This window comes from Vombatus ursinus, unplaced genomic scaffold (genome assembly GCF_900497805.2).
Source record: "Vombatus ursinus unplaced genomic scaffold, bare-nosed wombat genome assembly UNPS02009062.1, whole genome shotgun sequence".
Taxonomy (NCBI): domain Eukaryota; kingdom Metazoa; phylum Chordata; class Mammalia; order Diprotodontia; family Vombatidae; genus Vombatus; species Vombatus ursinus.
The window spans coordinates 6,140,988-6,158,042 of NW_020948840.1; the positions used below are offsets into that span (position 1 = coordinate 6,140,988).

Consider the following 17,055-nt stretch of genomic DNA (forward strand, 5'->3'; position numbering starts at 1 on the left):
TCCTGATCTCCACCTACTAATTCATCCTCAAGAACCAACTTAAAGCCTACTTCTTCCTTCAGCTTAGCCTGACCACCACAGCCTAAATTGATTTCTTTTTCTTTTTAACCTCTATTGTGATTCTTGTGTCCAAGAACCTCTGTCTTGCTTCCCTCCCAGGGGTATTGTAAGGATCCAAAGAGAGAACATGTATAAAAAGATTGTAAAGGTCCAGATCCATGTCAGGAACTTTTCAATTAGTTTGCCAGTGAACGTTATGCTGCCTTAGCTCTTCTACTGATGTTTTCAGCTACTGCCTTTCACTGTCATCTTATTCTCAGTATGTTTCTATCTTACTTCCATGATAAGATTATAAGCTCTTTGAGGGTATGGTTTCTGTCATGATCTTCTTTGTTCCCCTAGGGTGCCTAGTATATCATCTCAACATACACTACAAGATGGACTCATCATCCTAAAATGATTCTTTGTATATATCAAAAACTCTCAAGAGCTCTGTGAATAAAGACCAAACTTGCCATTCAAAGCCTCTATCATCTGGCTCCTGAACTTTCCAACCCATTTTCCACTACACTGCTAAACAAACCCCCCCTAGCCAAACTAGTGTCCCCTGGACACCAGGCACATTATTACTTTCAAACCTTTGAATATGCTACTTCCTTAACTTGAAATCTTAAAAGTCCTACCCATCCTTCAAAGCCTACCTCTCTTCCACAGAACCTTCTCTAATTCTCCCTCTCTCTTTGAACTTTATCTGTGTCTTTGATTCAGCACTTGGCACATGCTTCTCTATACTGTTGTTGCTTTTTGCTGAATGAACATGTTCTTCCTCTTTGGTTTAACTGTGCTGATCATATTCATATTCATATTCTCATATTCTCTTTCTTTCTCTCTCTCTCTCTCCTTGCCCCCATGCAACTAACACAGAACCATACACACAGTACACTGATAACAAATGTACTCTTTTTTTTTTTAAGGCAATTGGGGTTAAGTGACTTGCCCAGGGTCACACAGCTAGTAAGTGTCAAGTGTTTGGTCTGAGGCCGGATTTGAACTCGGGTCCTCCTGACTTCAGGGCCAGTGCTCTATCCACTGTGCCACCTAGCTGCCCCCAAACATGTGCTCTTAATTCAAAACTAGGGATACAGATATAATAAAGATTTTTTCCCTGAAATTTGTGAACGGTACTATCCTGAAACATTTAGGACATATGCTGCCTGTAAATACAGGTGCTTAATAAATGACCAGGATGATATAAATAAACTTGATCCTATTGGGGAATAGAAAGGATATTCTCTTCTCTGAACCTAGCTTACACACTAACAGCTCTGTGAGTTCTCTCATGTTGGGAGACCCCAAGATTTGGAATCAGATAACCAGAACTGTAATCTAGACTCTGATTCTAACCAACCATGCTTCCTAAATAACCAGAATGTGTGACTTTGGGCATGTTCCCTGCCTTGTCTTGCGTCTTAGCTTCCTCATCTGTAAAATGAGATGAGGTTAGAAATGTCCCTCCAGTTCTGAATTCTATACTCCTATAAGCCCACAAATCCAAATTATTGCCCGAAGTGTGTCTCTCCTTGTAACAAGTTTCTATGGTAAGTCCAGAGTCATTGAAGATTCACAAAAGCAGTTTAGGAGCCTAGGAAGATGTAAATTGTAGCTGCAGTAACACTGAGTGTCACTGTCCTGAAGAAAAAAAGAATCTCTCAGAAAAAAATTATCTCTATCCTTTCCTGAAGAGTTAGAGGAGTCAGCAAGCCTAACCTCCTTCAGCCTGAGGACATCAACTGAGGCTCAAGTGTGACGAATGTGATTACCACCATGAAAATACTTTGAAATATTGTAAGGTACCATACAGAAATGAAAGATTACCATTAATGTCTCTAGAAAACTTGCTACCTATGAGGCTGCCTTGATGAGAATATATCTGTGGGTAATTACTTTCCATTTGAGCCACTTCCACTAGCTCAGGTTTACAAAGAGTCTGGTTTGGATGAGGGAGCTGGCAGCTGATTTATGAGTTTCCTTTTCTGAACTTCTCTCCCAGAGGCATAAACAAAATATTGCTAAATAGGACAGATAAGATATCCACCACCTCTTTAGTGGCTCTTGAAACCTCTCACACTGAACTCCAGATCAACTCAAATATCTCACAATCAGGATTCACCTGAATCAGTTTCCCAACAGTGGTGACAGGCTAACCTGCACCATCCACATTCTTCTGTCCACTCCCTGTGATAATGCATACAGTGGGCCATTATTATTGCATTATTATAATACAATTAAAGGGCCAGGCAGCAGGCTTTATTTGTTTGTTTGTTTTTCTTCTCAGAAGCAAACAGATGTTATGCTCTTAAGCTAGGGTATGATTTTACTAATTGATGTCTCTTGTGAAGATGTTAGCATGTAAACACTGACATACCAAAGTGTGGTGCTGCATTTTAGATCTTGGAGTATCTCTGCAATGACTGTGCTTGACCACAGTTGAGTGTGAACATTAGTAATTCAACAAACAGGAAAAGAATTGAACAACAGATACATAGTATACAAGGAAGAGACAGCTCAAAAACAGCTAACGGAAAACCGGGTGAATCAGGAGCCATTATCATGTACTGGCAATTGCTTACCCTAGCTCGTGGAGTGTGGGGCTTTACCTATCTTTGTTCCTGAAGTAACATTCAGTTTATATTACATTCAAGGCAAATGGCCTCATGGTATGTTGCTGTCCATCACTCACTACAAGGAGATGAGGATGGAAGAGTGGCCTAGTATAATATCTCTAGGGCTACAGACTTGAATCCTCACTAGTACTTCCAGATTTGGTTAGAAACCTTATAAACTGCTGGCGTATTTGCCTAATCATTGGAGACTCTGCACCCATGTGGAGCAAACACTTTGAGGTTCTTATTCTATGAGGCCTATGTATTAATGAGAATCAAGGGGAAATGCTAAAAACAACCATCTAAGAATGGGTGGGGATAAACAGAATAGCTTCTGTTTATCCATGTTCTTGTGTCTTCCCACACCCTTACCACCACTGGGCATCTGGGAAAATACCAACCCCCTAGCCACAGAGAGAAAACTTGCTCCTTATACCACTTTCAGACCTAAGAGGTACACAACCAAATATCAGACACTGAGAAAGTCTTAAGCAAGTTCAACCTGTGGACTAGGGCACAAGTTACTACAGCTCCATCCCATGACATACAGAGCTTTGAAACCTAGACTGACGTTTCTTCAAATACTTGGGCTCTAACCCTATCACACAGAGAAATTTAATATTTGGACAAGTTCAGGAGGGGCCAACTTCTGAACGAAAAGCCAGAGATGGTCTTAAAAGAACAGATAATGTGACATACCTCTTTTTTCAGTGTGGAAAGACAGGGAATACCAGGGCAGAAACAGTACAGATGTGGTCATGGTATTGGGTGTTTTTGCTTAATTATTTTACTTTGTTCCCAAGAAAGGTTCCATCTCGAAGTTTGGGGAAGGTTCCTTTCTACCCCCAAATGATTGTGATATAAAGATAAAAGGTATAAAATACATTCTTAACAATATTTAGGATGCAACAAATACATTGCAGTCTACTTCTGGTGGCCATTTTGTTAGGGAGACAGGATGAATTAAGCTTTGGCTGACCATTCATTTTCATTTCAGCTGCCAAAAATGAAGGGACACAGGGGAGGGAGGAGAAAACATAAGTTCACAACAATGAAGGTGCATACCATGCTGGCAAAAAGTTCTCCATCATCATCACAAGCCACGCCTCCAGGACTGTAGAGCTGAAACCAGCCATCTTTGCCAGTCCGCACACTCAGCAAACAGGAGTGGACCTGCCAGGCAAAAGAGAGATGCTTGAAGGGAAAGATGTAAAGCAACTGTAGCATAAGTGGTCCCAAGGAAGATGGAAGATGGAGATGGAGAAGTCACATGAACAATGGGACCATGAAGATCATTCTTACTCTTCCCCGAGGGAAGCTGGGGCCAATGGTGGAGGAAGCCTTAGAAAGGAATGGTTTGTGTCCATTTTTTTCCAGCACAGACGCTTGGCAGCCTGGGTACCAGATAGCCAAATAGCTACATGGTGCTAAGGGGACTATGCCACCAGTGAGGCCCAGGCTTCATAGTCTTTGGGACCATAGCCAGGACTGCAATAAGTTTGTGTCTATTTTACCTAGTGAAATCAGAGACCAACTAAAACTGGAGGTGCAATTCTCCCTCCAACAGATTCCTTCAGACATATGTGGCTTCCCCCACACCCAAGGATACCTTCTGCCCTTGACCAAATATATTGAAAGCAGGAGTGGGAGGGCAATTCAGATTAAAATTCATCAAGTGGCAGGAGTAGGGTGGTTCGGTCTCAGCATGTGAGAGCAGGAGCTGAGCCCAAGTTCCAAGCACTTGACTACTTTCTCTTCTGGTGCCTTCATGGAAACTCTATCACCAGCTTTGGCAAGGGAAGGTAAAACACTTGAAGACATGAATGCTGTACTTGGCTCAGCATGAGAGCCTGCATAAGTGTGTTCCTAAATCAATGCCTCCGCCAGTAGAGAAAACCAGTGGAGAAAACATTGAGCGAGTGGAAAAAATGCTGCTATTCGTTACAGTTTACTGTGAAACACTGACATCACAGGCTAACCTCAGACACACAGGGTGGGGCATGTGTTTATACACAAGGCCAGCAGCCTCTGCAAACAAGCCATCTGTGTGTGTGTGTGTGTGTGTGTGTGTGTGTGTGTGTGTGTGTGTGTAATGCCTTGTCAGCCTGTTCACTTTCATGAACACAAGCTGGCAGGCAGGGCTCCTCAGGGGCTTCAGATCCAGCTCTCCCAAAAGACTCAGACATCCCACCATCAGTACAGAAGGGGCTCTCTGACAACATGGGGCAGGCAGGACAGCATTTTACTACAGAGAAGAGAAGAGAAGGTTCACCTCTTGGCGTGGGTCTTCAGCAAATCTCTGAATCACGTACTTCAGTTCCCTGAAAGATACAAACCGAGGACTGGGTCACCAAGATATCCTATCTGCTTTTGCTGGAGGGGCAGAGTAGGTGGGTGGGAATAGAAGGTGCTAGTTGTGAAGGAAGAATGAGGACATGGAGAGTCAGCTAGCTGGCCAGTCCATGAGACCCCTAGTTTGAAAGGGTACCAGGGCACTTCCAAAGAAGGGACTTACAAGGTTTGAAAATCTAATTGGCTGGGTGGGAGAGAGGATAAACCTAGGACCATGTTCATGATGTCCAACCTTAACCAAGAGGAGGAGATGCTATGGGGTAGGGTCTGTGAAAGCAGAGAGGTACACAGTGTCTTGGAAGTGGGGGCACCCCCACCCCTACAATGCAAGGATCACCGAAACACTTACTTGGTAAATTTCTCATGCGCAAGAGCTCTGTAATAAAAAAAAAAACCAAAAATGTAAGAAAACTAGTTTTTGTATGGCCCCTTCAAAAAGTACGGTTACTAGGTAATCCTTCTGGAGGAAAAGTCAAGAGAAAAAGGATTTTCTCCCCCTTTATCTATGATCCTAAAAATGAAAAAGAAATTTAGAACAAGATACTAATACTTCAACCCTCTCAGGCACCAACAAACAAAAGCAGGCTGAGTGAGAGGGAAGGAGAGGAAAAATAACAATAATAAGAATGACCCCAGAATCACACACTTGTAAACAGGAGTAGAGCTACCTGGTGGGGTTTTTTTTTCCTGTCCCAGAGACCCAGGTGTGTTCATTAATTGTTCTGCAATTAAGGCAAGGCCACAGCTAATTAACGCTGTACATCAGAAAAGCAATTAAGGATTGCTCTGAAAATGAATTGCATCATGGTCGGCCTGTACAGCTCCTCCCCAGAGGTGGAGGGAATGGCCGACTGCGGCGATGATGCCATGGCGTTACAGAGCAGGCAGCCAGTGCTCAGGAGTTGGATTTCTCTGGTCTCGAGGCATTGGGCCACTGGGGACAGGAGAGGCCAGTAAATTGGGCAATTACAGGCTGTAATGTACCCCCTTTGAGAGCTGCATTTCATAAACACCGTGCTCGTTAATCGGTTCCCGGGAGAGTGTCATGGGCCTCTCAGAGAAGCACAGTTTCTCCAATCTATCAAAACAGAGTCATTTAGACACTTTCAGTCCTGCTTACTTAGACAAAGCATTCTTGTTTAGGCCCTTTTCCAACAGGATCTTTTTCTCCTGACTTTCTGGTGATAAATGTGCCATGGTAACAAGAGGAACATGAGAGACAGAAAGGCTCAATGAATAGAGAAGTAATGTGGGATTCTGTTAATGGTTAAGGACAAAGGATGGGGCAGGTGAGGGGGATACTGTGTTTCTCTCTTAATACTTTCAATCTAGACACCAGGGCCAAACCTCTCTGGGCCTCACTTCCTTCCTCTATACAATGAAGAGGATAAAATGGATGCTTTCAGTTCTAAATCCTATAATCCTATGCTGTTTCCTGCCCATATTCATTATGGTTCAGCAGCTCTCATTCAGGTTGCTTAGGCTTCATGAAACAAATTGTCTTCACCAGAAGGACTTGGCAGATGTTTGAGATGTTATCACAGGCACTAAGGACAAAAGAAAGGCAGGCAGACTTACTCTTTGGGGAATGGAATAGGTTGAAGCAAACTGGCCAGAGCTGGTCTCCAGTCATCATAGTCTGACCTAGAAGAAAAGGGAGGTGTAGATGAAGCTGGTTTGCTGGGGTCAGTCTCACAACACGGCTGGCAGATCTAACCTTTGGAAGGGACACTTCTTGCTATCACACGGGGGCTATTTATGCTTCCCCCATCCCCCCCACATTTAACATTCTGCTGAGGGTACCACCACTCTCAGTCACCCAAGTTCTTAACCTCAACCAGTGTCATTCTCAACTTCTCACTCTCACTCACCTCACATATCCAAACCACTGTCAAATCTTATTGTGTCTTCCTTCCCAACACCTCTTGGATAGGTCCCTTTCTCTCCCTTCATACGACTCCATTCTTATCACCTCTTGTCTGGCAATACCCCCCTAATTTGATCTACCTGCCTCAATTCTCCTCCCTCTCCAATCCATCTGCCGCTCAGCTGCCAAGGTGATTTTCTTTTCTTTTCTTTCTTTTTTTTTTTTTCATTTTTGTGAGGTAATTGGGGTTAAGTGACTTGCCCAGGGTCACATAGCTAGTAAGTGTCAAGTGTCTGAGGCCGGATTTGAACTCAGGTCCTCCTGACTCCACAGCCGGTGCTCTAGCCACTGTGCCACCTAGTTGCCCCTAAGGTGATTTTCTTGAAGCACAGGTCTGACCATATCACTCCTCCACTCAATAAATTCCAATGGCTCTCTATACCTCCAAAGTCAACTCTTTCCAAATCTCTCCAATTGTTAGCACTTAATCCATACTCCCTTGCCCCCAATGTATAAATTTGTATTTACTTAACTCAATACTGCTGTTTCCCCACAGTAGACTATAAACTCCTTGAAGGCCTGGTCAGTTTTCATTTTTATTTTTATATTCAAAGTCCCTGGCATATAGTAGACACTTAATAAATGCTTGGAAAACTAAATTAAATTGAATAGAAGCTGGCTGAATAAAGGCTTTGCATTGAACCATATAAAGCCTCAAGTTAACAAGAGCCTCCTAGTAATATGAGGGGATATGAGTACTGATTTTATGAAGATGATGCCTCTACCACAACTCCTTAATGGAGTGAAAAAAGCATCAGATTTGGAGTCAGGAAGTCTTAGGTTTGTTAAGGGGATGTAATGAACCTAGTTTTTCACATAAGTTTTGTGAAGTCTTGACAGGTTCAAATCCTACCTGAGATGCTAACTAGCTGGGGGACACTGAACAAGTCTCTGGACTTCTCTGTCCCTCAGAATTTTTATCTGTAAGATAGGAAGGTTGTCCTATGTAGCCTCTAAGGTCTTTCAAGCTCTCAATCTATGATCCTATAAGTGAGAGTTGTACTGGCCTATCTCCAACAAATGTAGGGGATACACAACAGCCAGGTCACCAGTCAGTCCTTTCTTCTCTGCCTCCTCTCAAGAGCCCTGTTATCAAGAACCTTGGGGGAGGGGGGGTGAGAGAGATATAGAGAGTGTGAGAGTGCAGGTGTGAGTGTGTGGGTATGAGACAGAGAGAGAGAGAGAGAGAGAGAGAGAGAGAGAGAGAGAGAGAGAGAATGAGAATGTGTAGGTACGTAAGTATATGTGTATGGGGAGGGTGAGTGTGAGAAGGTGAGTGTGTGTGTGTGTGTGCATGCAAGTGTAACTGTTGGGTACATTAGTGTATGTATGTGTATGTAGGGTGTGTGTGCGTGCATGGGTGTGTGGGGTTTGTGTCCCAATCTGACCCCTATGAACTCTCATTTCTCATATACGTGAGAGGTCATGGCAAAGGGAATAAAGAAGTCTTTGCTACCCATATTACAGAGTCAAATGACTTTTTCTCTCCCAATATATCATCTAAAAATGCTGTCACTTTCAAAGAATACTGCTCTTTTGTTCCTACATCATGTTCATTTCCGAATCTATCTTCTCACTCCCCTACCTACTATGCTATTTCTTGTAACAAAGAATTAAAAAAAAAAATAGGAAGGAAAAAAGCAATTCAGCAAAACGAAGCAAAGGTGCTGTCACTTTTCCTGATAACTTTCACAGAAGGGGAGAGATCAGGAGAAAGCAGAACAGAACATATCCATTGGTAAAAACCCTTAAAAGAAAGGGCAAAGATCCCTGAACTGTCATCTCTACAGTGCCTAAGTAGATGATACAATAGTCTATTGATTCCACAGCCCCTTCAACTCTCATTCATCTTGGTTTTGGGCACAGTCTGAACCAAACACCAGGGAACTCATCTGCTTCTGGCTCCTTGACCAAATCCCTACACAAAACCTCTCCAAGTGCTTCTCCTGGAATTGCTCAAAAGATGGGGTGACTTACAGCATAGAGGATGGGAAGACGGTGACATCTTCATGTGTACTGGCTGAAAGGAGGATACAGCAGCCTGCCCCCTGAAAGTCCTGAGCCCTGGAAGCACCTTTTACTATAGCATGCTTTAAATAATACGGTGCCTGCCTGGACTTCAGTTCACTATTCTTGGATATCAGGCTGGTTCTCCTTTCCATCATCTTTTTCTTCTGACTTACTACTTCTTTCTGTGTTGCCACCATTCATTCAGTCTCCCATGTTTTTAACTTCCAGGTTATCTTGGACACTCTCTTCATTGCTCATATCAAGTCAGTTATCAAACTGTATCTACCTTCACAACATCTCTTTCATCCATCCCCTTCTTTCTAATCCCAGTGCCAACATCCTAGTATGGATTTTCATTACCACTCACCTGTATAATTGAAGTAGTTTCCCAATATGCCTTCCCACCTTTACAATCTTTTGTCTTCAATCCATCCCTCATACCACTTTCAGCCTAATCTTCCTTCTGCACCCATCTGGTCCTATCACACTCTCTTCCAAAAGCCTGTAGTAGCTCCCTACTTTTAACTTTGCCTGGCATTCAAGACCTCCACAGCCTAGTGCCAACCTACATTTCCACCTTAATCTCAAATTACTCTCCTCCATGAATGGTGTCTCAAGTCAAGCTGGATCCCTGAACAAATTATGCTTTGGGGCCTTTGCTTCCATTGTTCCTTAAACCTGGAATACTCTTTCTCTCCTTAACCTGGTGAACTCCAACTCATTCTTTAAAGCCCAACTCCCCCACGTAATTAACAAACCTTCAAATGGTTCTCTGCATCTCTAATGAACATCTCATGCAATGAATGCAGAGTGTATCTGTTATTGCCTTAACCCTCTACTGGATTGTAAACTCAACAAGGGAAGGGAATATGTTTTATTTAAACCAAGGGTTCTTAACCTAGGGTCCATGAACCTTAAAAAAAAATATGCCAATAACTATTTCATTAGAATTGGATTCCTTTGTAATTATTTCATTTTAGGCATTAAAGACATTATTCGGTGAAGGGGTCCATAGGATTCACCAGATTGTCAAAGAGGTCCATGACACAAAAAAGGTTAAGCACCCCTGATTCAAATTATTTTATCATCTTAACACCTAGGACAGTGACTACACACAGTAATATTCACTTAATAAAAGTCTGTGGATAGATGGAATAATTAAATGGCAATCTGTGTCACCCCAGGTGCATAGGATGACACATTGTAGCCTGGGTTCTTTGGACCTGTCCCATGTTGGGTCAGACATGAGACAGGTCGAGGATTTTCCTTACCAACTGGATTAAAATCTCCCCTCCTATCCCAAGAGCCCTAGACCTTGCTTAGCTTTTTGATGGGACTGCTAGATACTGGGGTAATTTATGGGTGCATCTCTGGATTGGATTTGCTAGAATTATCTTCCATTGGTCCTGCCCTCAAGCAGGCATGTCCAGATCAAGAGATCTGATAGTGCCACTATTTTGTGCTCCTCAGACCATACCTGGAGTATTATGTTGACTCTGTAGGCATTATATCTTAGGTAGAACAATGAACAATTGATAAGTAACCAGAGGAGGTGATCAGAGTACAGCAGACATCCTTGGCCTAGATCACAAAGCTAAGGGTTCTGTGTGTGTCATGCTAAGCAGCACAAAATACCGTCTAGGAGTCACACACAATCACCCCCGTGAATGTTAGCTCAGGAGGAAGCAGTATCGAGACTAGATATACAACATTCCTTTTCCTTCCCTCTTGCAGGATGTGGGAGATGACAGCAGTGGCAGATGCAGGTACTTTTACACTCATAACCTACACTTCTAAAAGCTGGTTTTGGGAGGCAGCTCAGTGAAGCGGCTTTCTTCATTATGCTTATGGCCCCTTATTTCCTTCTACTTCCTGTTCACTCTATGCCTGCTCTATCTCTAGGATCCTCACCATTCAGTTAGCCCCAAATGGAAACTGACATCTTCACCCCCAAGAAACCCACAACCAAGTAGCAGCAGGCTCATTCTCTGGAATTTCGACCATGTCTTGGAGGCCCTTGAGAAAAGGCTTCCTCTAAAGCTGAGCAAATAGAGAGAGGAGTTCCCAGAAAAGGTTGATTGCCTAAGATAAGTAGATGAATTATGGAAAAGGCAAGTGTTAGATTAAGAGCTACAGTAACACAGAAATCATAGAGTCAAAGCATGGAGCAATTCTTCTGTTTCACACCTAAATATAAAACCTTTTATCTGTCCATGGGCCATTGGGTGCTTATCTAGCATTAATACCATTCACAAGGGACTGTCCAACTCAACTGACTAGGACAAAGACCCAACTTCTACCCAAACCCAGTCTTCGCAGGGCCATAATATTTCCCAGCAGCATAATATTTGAGATAATATTTGTAAAGCACTTTGTGAATCTTAAAGGGCTATATAAATGCCACCTATTATTATTAACATTAATAAATGATAGACTGATAAATTACATTGCAAAGGCATTGGAGAACTGCCTAAAAGTCTGTGATGAATCAGTTTGACTGAAGAATTACATTACGATAACAACAATAACTAGCATTTATACAGTTTTTTAAGGTTTGCAAAGTACTTTACATATGTATCTCATATGATCCTCATAACAAGCTTGGGAGGTAGGTGCTAGCATTATCCCCATTTTACAGATAAGAAAATTGAGGTTGAGAACAGTTAAGTGACTTGCCCTGGGTCACAAAGCTAGTTAGTGAATGAAGCAGAATTATATTTTATGCCTTTCTGACCATCTGCTGGTTAATCTAACTTCTACATAAATCTGGATTTTCCTCTCAAGCACTGATAAAGTTGAACACATATCTATATAGCTCAAGACTTCAATGGAGCCACGATCTCATATTTAAAATACCAACAGTTAGATTAATACTTGTTAATTGTCTGTTTTTTTAATTTACCTCCATACATCTGAAGAAGTTGGGCACTACTATGGATTCCCTTGGTCCTGTTATATTTCAACAATAGTCTGAAGTCGTATTTAGCACAGGAAATGCAGAATGAATCACCTTTCTTATATACCTTTTTCACCTCTGGCATTTGAAGACTGAGTTGCTAGGTGAGCACACAGAAAACTTGTTGCTTCAGGCCAGCTTCTGGGCTATGACGGCCTAACTGGAGGCAGCATCAGCTAAATGAAATAACTGTGAACCCAGTTCTTCACCTTGATCAAAAGACAACAGGCTACCCTGATGCCATGGACCAAGTGTACCCTCGGCTGTTTTTATGTCACCTTCTCTTCCCACATGGGCTTCAGGGCTAAATGCCTTCCTTCTTCCTCCACTACCCTAGTTGCTAACCACCAAAAAATTGGTGTGGTTTAGAGAGGAAAACAATAGGGGTCATTCTGCTGGTATCTCTACAGCGCCTCATCACTCCACAGCAGTGAAAAGCAGAGCACCTGAGCACCTCTGTCAGTCATAAAGGCATTGGTGGGGGGTGTCATGAAAGGAATGCCATGTCATTCCCATACCTGGAACCTGACTTGACAGTGTCTTCCACAAGCCACGAAGACTGTCTGCAGACTGTTTCTGTGTGGAATGGAAAAAGAATTCACTAGTGTCTGATAGTTCCCCGCTTAGATGGGAAGGCCTTAGACCTGGCCAGATAAACACCCAGCAAAGGCTCAGTTCAGATTTCAAAATAAACTCTTCATTGTGGGTTTCCCCAGTAAAGTTAAATGGCTTCACATTCTAGTCACATCAAATTCTTGATTAAAGAGTCCTTGTTGAGACAAATGTTCTCTTTTGGTGCCACAAGGAATGAGTACAGAGATGTACCCTTTGTCTGGCTCCCTGCTTCCCATGGGCACAGGCCTTCAAGAGGCATGGACAGGTCTTACTATGGAAACACCATGGATAGCAACGTTACCACCAAAGCCATTTTCTTAGATGCTCCACTGCTCTTTCTGAGCCTGAATAGGAGCATGGCTCCCTCTCAGGTAAAGTGGGCATAATCTTCCCTTCTTCCTAGTGTGTGGGCAAGTTGCCTTCAGCCACTGGGACAGGTCCGGTGGTGAAACATTGAGAGGCCTGTCCAAAAGCAGCAAGGTATAGCTAGAATGTTCCTGAATTAAAGGGGAAAACTAGGAAAAGAGAGCTAAATATAGTCTCCCATTTCAAGGGGACTTTTTGGTAATTTGTTGGAGCACTGAATAGAAGCTGGAAAGTAAGGAGAGGAGGACAGGATAAGTGAGAACTAGGAAAAGAGAAAGGGAAAGAAGGATTGGGATTTTGATGACTATCCTATTAAAGTAGGGATAGAGGGAGTAGGGAGTTCCTGGGAACAGAGAGTCAAGGGACAGTGGCAATGTGAGCCTTAGCATGGCAACCAACCTTCCTTCAGCTGCCCTGGCGATGGGATGACCTGCATTTTACCTACCCTAAGTATAGCCCTATTCTGTTTATGAATAGAGTCCATCCAGTGACATCCCAGCATGCTCTAAGATGTGGATGCATCTATACCATTTCTAATTGACTTGTTAATCCTACTGAAAAGGACTATTCAAATGAACATGTATGTTCCATGGGCACATTTGCATCTCTATTAGTTCACATTGCTGAGGATGGGGTCAAATGGTTGGGGCCCAGGAGAAGGAGAAGGGGAAGGGAGAAGAAGCTGAGCCTACCTAGCCTACATGGTCAGTCACAAACACTGCACATGCCCCTGCGAGCACTTTCATTCCAAGAATGCTTGCAGTAGCTCACTATAAAATATGAGACAACCAATGCCACTGACACCTGCCACTTCCAAAGTTTCCCCCCAGCCCATGGCTGTTATCTGCTCTCAGAGCAGAAGTTATTCTCAAGCGTGGCTCAAACAAGTCAAAACATACAAGTAGCCCTGGGCAACCCTCATTAAAAGGGAAAGGGAGAGGCTATTTGAAGCATTTAGAGCACGGGGATGACCAGCTGGAGAATAGAATGAGGGCTCTGGAACCAAATGAGCGAGTCTCCTGCAGGGAATTTACTAGCCTCGTGAGAAGACAGTAAAAGTGAATATCTGCTTGGCCTCAATGATGAAAAAAGTCAAGTGATGGAATGAGGATATTAGAAAGCAATTTATTCCTCTTCCCTTCAGTGCTGCCCTCATCTGCTTCTTGCTAACAATAGCCTACATAGTCATTTCTAAGTTTTTTTCCTACTCCAGAGAGAATGCTTGGACCTGTGGAGAGAGCACTGGACCAGAAATTTTGGCTCTTTCCTATCAGTCACTGTGTAACCCTGGGTGAATTCCTCTCCTTCCTTGTGCTTTACCTTTAAGTTGTAAAATAAGGACACATACTTGCTCTTCCTTCTTTCCAGGGTTGCTGAATGAGTTCCCTGGTTATAATCTCTTTAGAGTGCTTTGAGTTCCCTAGAGAGAGTCTCTGCTACCATAATTAGCATTTATTAAGTATCCAGGATATGTAAAGAGCTACACAAAACAAGTCATCCCCCCCAACTACTTCCTATAATTTTGCTGTAACTAGAAAACCAGGCAAAATTTCTGCACTAATGGAAACACTTGTCACATGCCCTTACTATTTGCTCCAGCTCTTCACTGTGGTCACTCACTAGGCCTGTGGGCCCAGCCTCAACACCTGGATCATTGTCTTCATTATTTCATAACCCTCAGCTACTTCCATATTCGTGAAGGGGACCCCCCCTCAGATAGTTCTGCCTCCTGTAGTGACTTCTGATTTCAGATGAGAGAGGGTCTCACTGAAAGAATTGACTTTGGAGTCTAGGGTAGAGTAGACTACGCAACCAAAATTAGACAAGCCTGGCAGGACCAATTAGAGGTCACATGGGGAGAAAAATGGAACTTTTTCTCTCTCCCCTCCCCCTTCTCCCTGACTAGATGACTGGGGAAGAGATTGTGCTGACTAAGGAGAGGAGTTTAAGTTGGAAGCAGGGCATTCTCAAAGGCAAAGTCTCCCATATTGCTCTTATTGAGTTGCAAACAGTCACAGCCCCTCACTTGCTATCAAGCTGCCTTCATGCCCCATTACACCTCAGTTTCCACTCTTCATGCCAGATATCCCACATGGCTCAGAACCCTCCTTCACCTCCATGGCAAACCAACTCTGTTCCTGACTTGCATAATCATATTTACCATTCCCCCAGCTTGTTATAATCTCTCCATCCTTTCTGCTGAATCATATCCTTCCTCTTAAAAACACTGTTTAAACTACTCTGGTCATCACTGCAGCATGCTATCTCCACACTCCCCTCCATACTGTCATACTGACCTCTGTAAGTTAGGTCTATAAAGGAGTATAATGGTACAACAGAATGGCTTGGCTTAAGTGTCAAAGTACCTGGGTTCATATCCTGGCTCTGATACCTAGTAGGAGACCCGTGGAACCTGGGCTAAGTCACCATTTCTCCATGAGCTCCAGTTTCCTCATTTATAAAAAAGGCACAATCATATGTGTACTATCACCCTCATGGAGTTGTTATGAGGGAAACACTAGGAGACAGGAGCAATGATTATCACTCTTATTTCAACGTGTCTCGTGGGCTGACTTTCGGTCAGGAAGAACTCTTCCTGTTTTAATGCTGCCTCTGCCACTGGCTGTAGCAAATCTCAGTCTTCTCATTTGTGAAAGAAGGAAGTCAGACTGGAAGCTCTGAGAAGGTGGCAACTGTGGATATTATTTCCTACTGAACGTGTCCACTCAAGCTAAGTAAAAGTTGCTGGCTGACAGATGAGGATGGACATTTCTAGGCTGTTAGGATGACGAAGTCTCAATAAATGTGCTACCTGGGGCGTAAAACCAGGCCTAACCATTGACAGCCGAGGTGGTGTATATCCCCAGATACAGACATAAATGAGGGCAGTGCTGGGCCTGAAGTCAGGACAACTCATCTTCCTGAGTTCAAATTCAGCCTCAAACACTTACTTGCTGTGTGACCCTGGGCAAGTCTCTTAAGCCTGTTTTCCTCAGTTTCCTCATCTGTAAAAGGAGCTGGAGAAGGAAATGGTAAACCACTCCAGTATCTCTGTCAAGAAAACCCCAAATGAGATCGTGAAGAATTGGATAAGGCTCAAATGGCTGAACAACACAAATGAAGTAAGAAACCAGAATCTCATGGCAAGTAACACCTTTACCCTACAACATGAACTGGAAACAAGAGGCTGTGAGTCTGGACTTTCATTTGGAGCCATCAGCCTCTAACCTCAGAGCTTAGTGAAGACCATCAATTAATTTCTCACAATTCCCTCAGAGTCTGAACCTGGGCACACCTATTTAAACTCTATGGTCTTTCAGCAAGCACTTTGTTCTCAAAGAATTTTATAGCTATAGCCTATAGAGGTCATTTTATTCCAACCTCCAGTTCAGTGTAGAAATTCCTTCTACAGCTATCCTTCCAAATAATCCATCTATAACGTCTCTCTCGACATCTGGGGGTGAGGCAGTCCATACAGTGCTTTATGAGGAAGTTTATTCCACTTTTGTACAGCTCTACCTGTCATAAAGTTCTTCCTAATACTGAGCTGAAATCCATTTCCCTGAACCTTTCATTACTCCTAGTTCTGCCTTCTAAGGCCAAGCAGAAAAAAAAAATCCTCCTTCTACATGAAACCCTTCTGATGTTTGTAGACATCTGTCATAACCCTTTCACCCCCAAACCCTCCTTCAGCTCCTAGGCAAGTCTTCTCTAGGCTAAACATGTTCAGTCTTCTCAGTCGTTCCCTATATGACATAGAACATAACTAATCCTGGTTATATTCCTCTAGACAAAGAATCAAAGATCTAGAGCGAGAAGAGCCCTCAAAAGTCATCTAGTCCAACCCCTTCATTTTACAGATGAGAAACTGAGGACTAGGGAGGTTAAGTGACTTTTCCAAGCTCATGCAGACAGCAGGCATCAAAGGTGGGATTTGAATCCAAGTCCTCTAACTGCAGAACCAGCACAACGTACCATGCTATGTACTCTTTCTTAAAATGCTGTCCCCAGAACGGACCCCACAATATTCCAAAATGAGTATCACCAGGGTTGAGTATAAAAGGACTAATATCCCCTTTTTCTGGGTGCTAGATATCTATTAATGCAGTCAAAGATAACAGCTGCTGCTGCTGCTTCTTTCAGGATCCTGATTTATAATAATTTCC

At 43.0% G+C, this 17,055-nt stretch overlaps 1 protein-coding gene across 3 annotated transcripts in view; it reads right to left on the bottom strand.

The window, feature by feature from the left end:
- CMIP (c-Maf inducing protein) overlaps nucleotides 1-17,055 on the bottom strand; it is a 268,371-nt gene that overhangs the window by 12,502 nt on the left and 238,814 nt on the right. For all 3 annotated transcript variants that reach the window (XM_027850397.1, XM_027850398.1, XM_027850399.1), the window contains exons 11-14: nucleotides 6,594-6,659; nucleotides 5,365-5,391; nucleotides 4,936-4,984; nucleotides 3,729-3,836 (exon numbers count right to left, since the gene is read on the bottom strand). In XM_027850397.1, coding sequence (XP_027706198.1) covers nucleotides 3,729-3,836; nucleotides 4,936-4,984; nucleotides 5,365-5,391; nucleotides 6,594-6,659 — 250 coding nt within the window. The remainder of the gene's footprint in view (nucleotides 1-3,728; nucleotides 3,837-4,935; nucleotides 4,985-5,364; nucleotides 5,392-6,593; nucleotides 6,660-17,055) is intronic.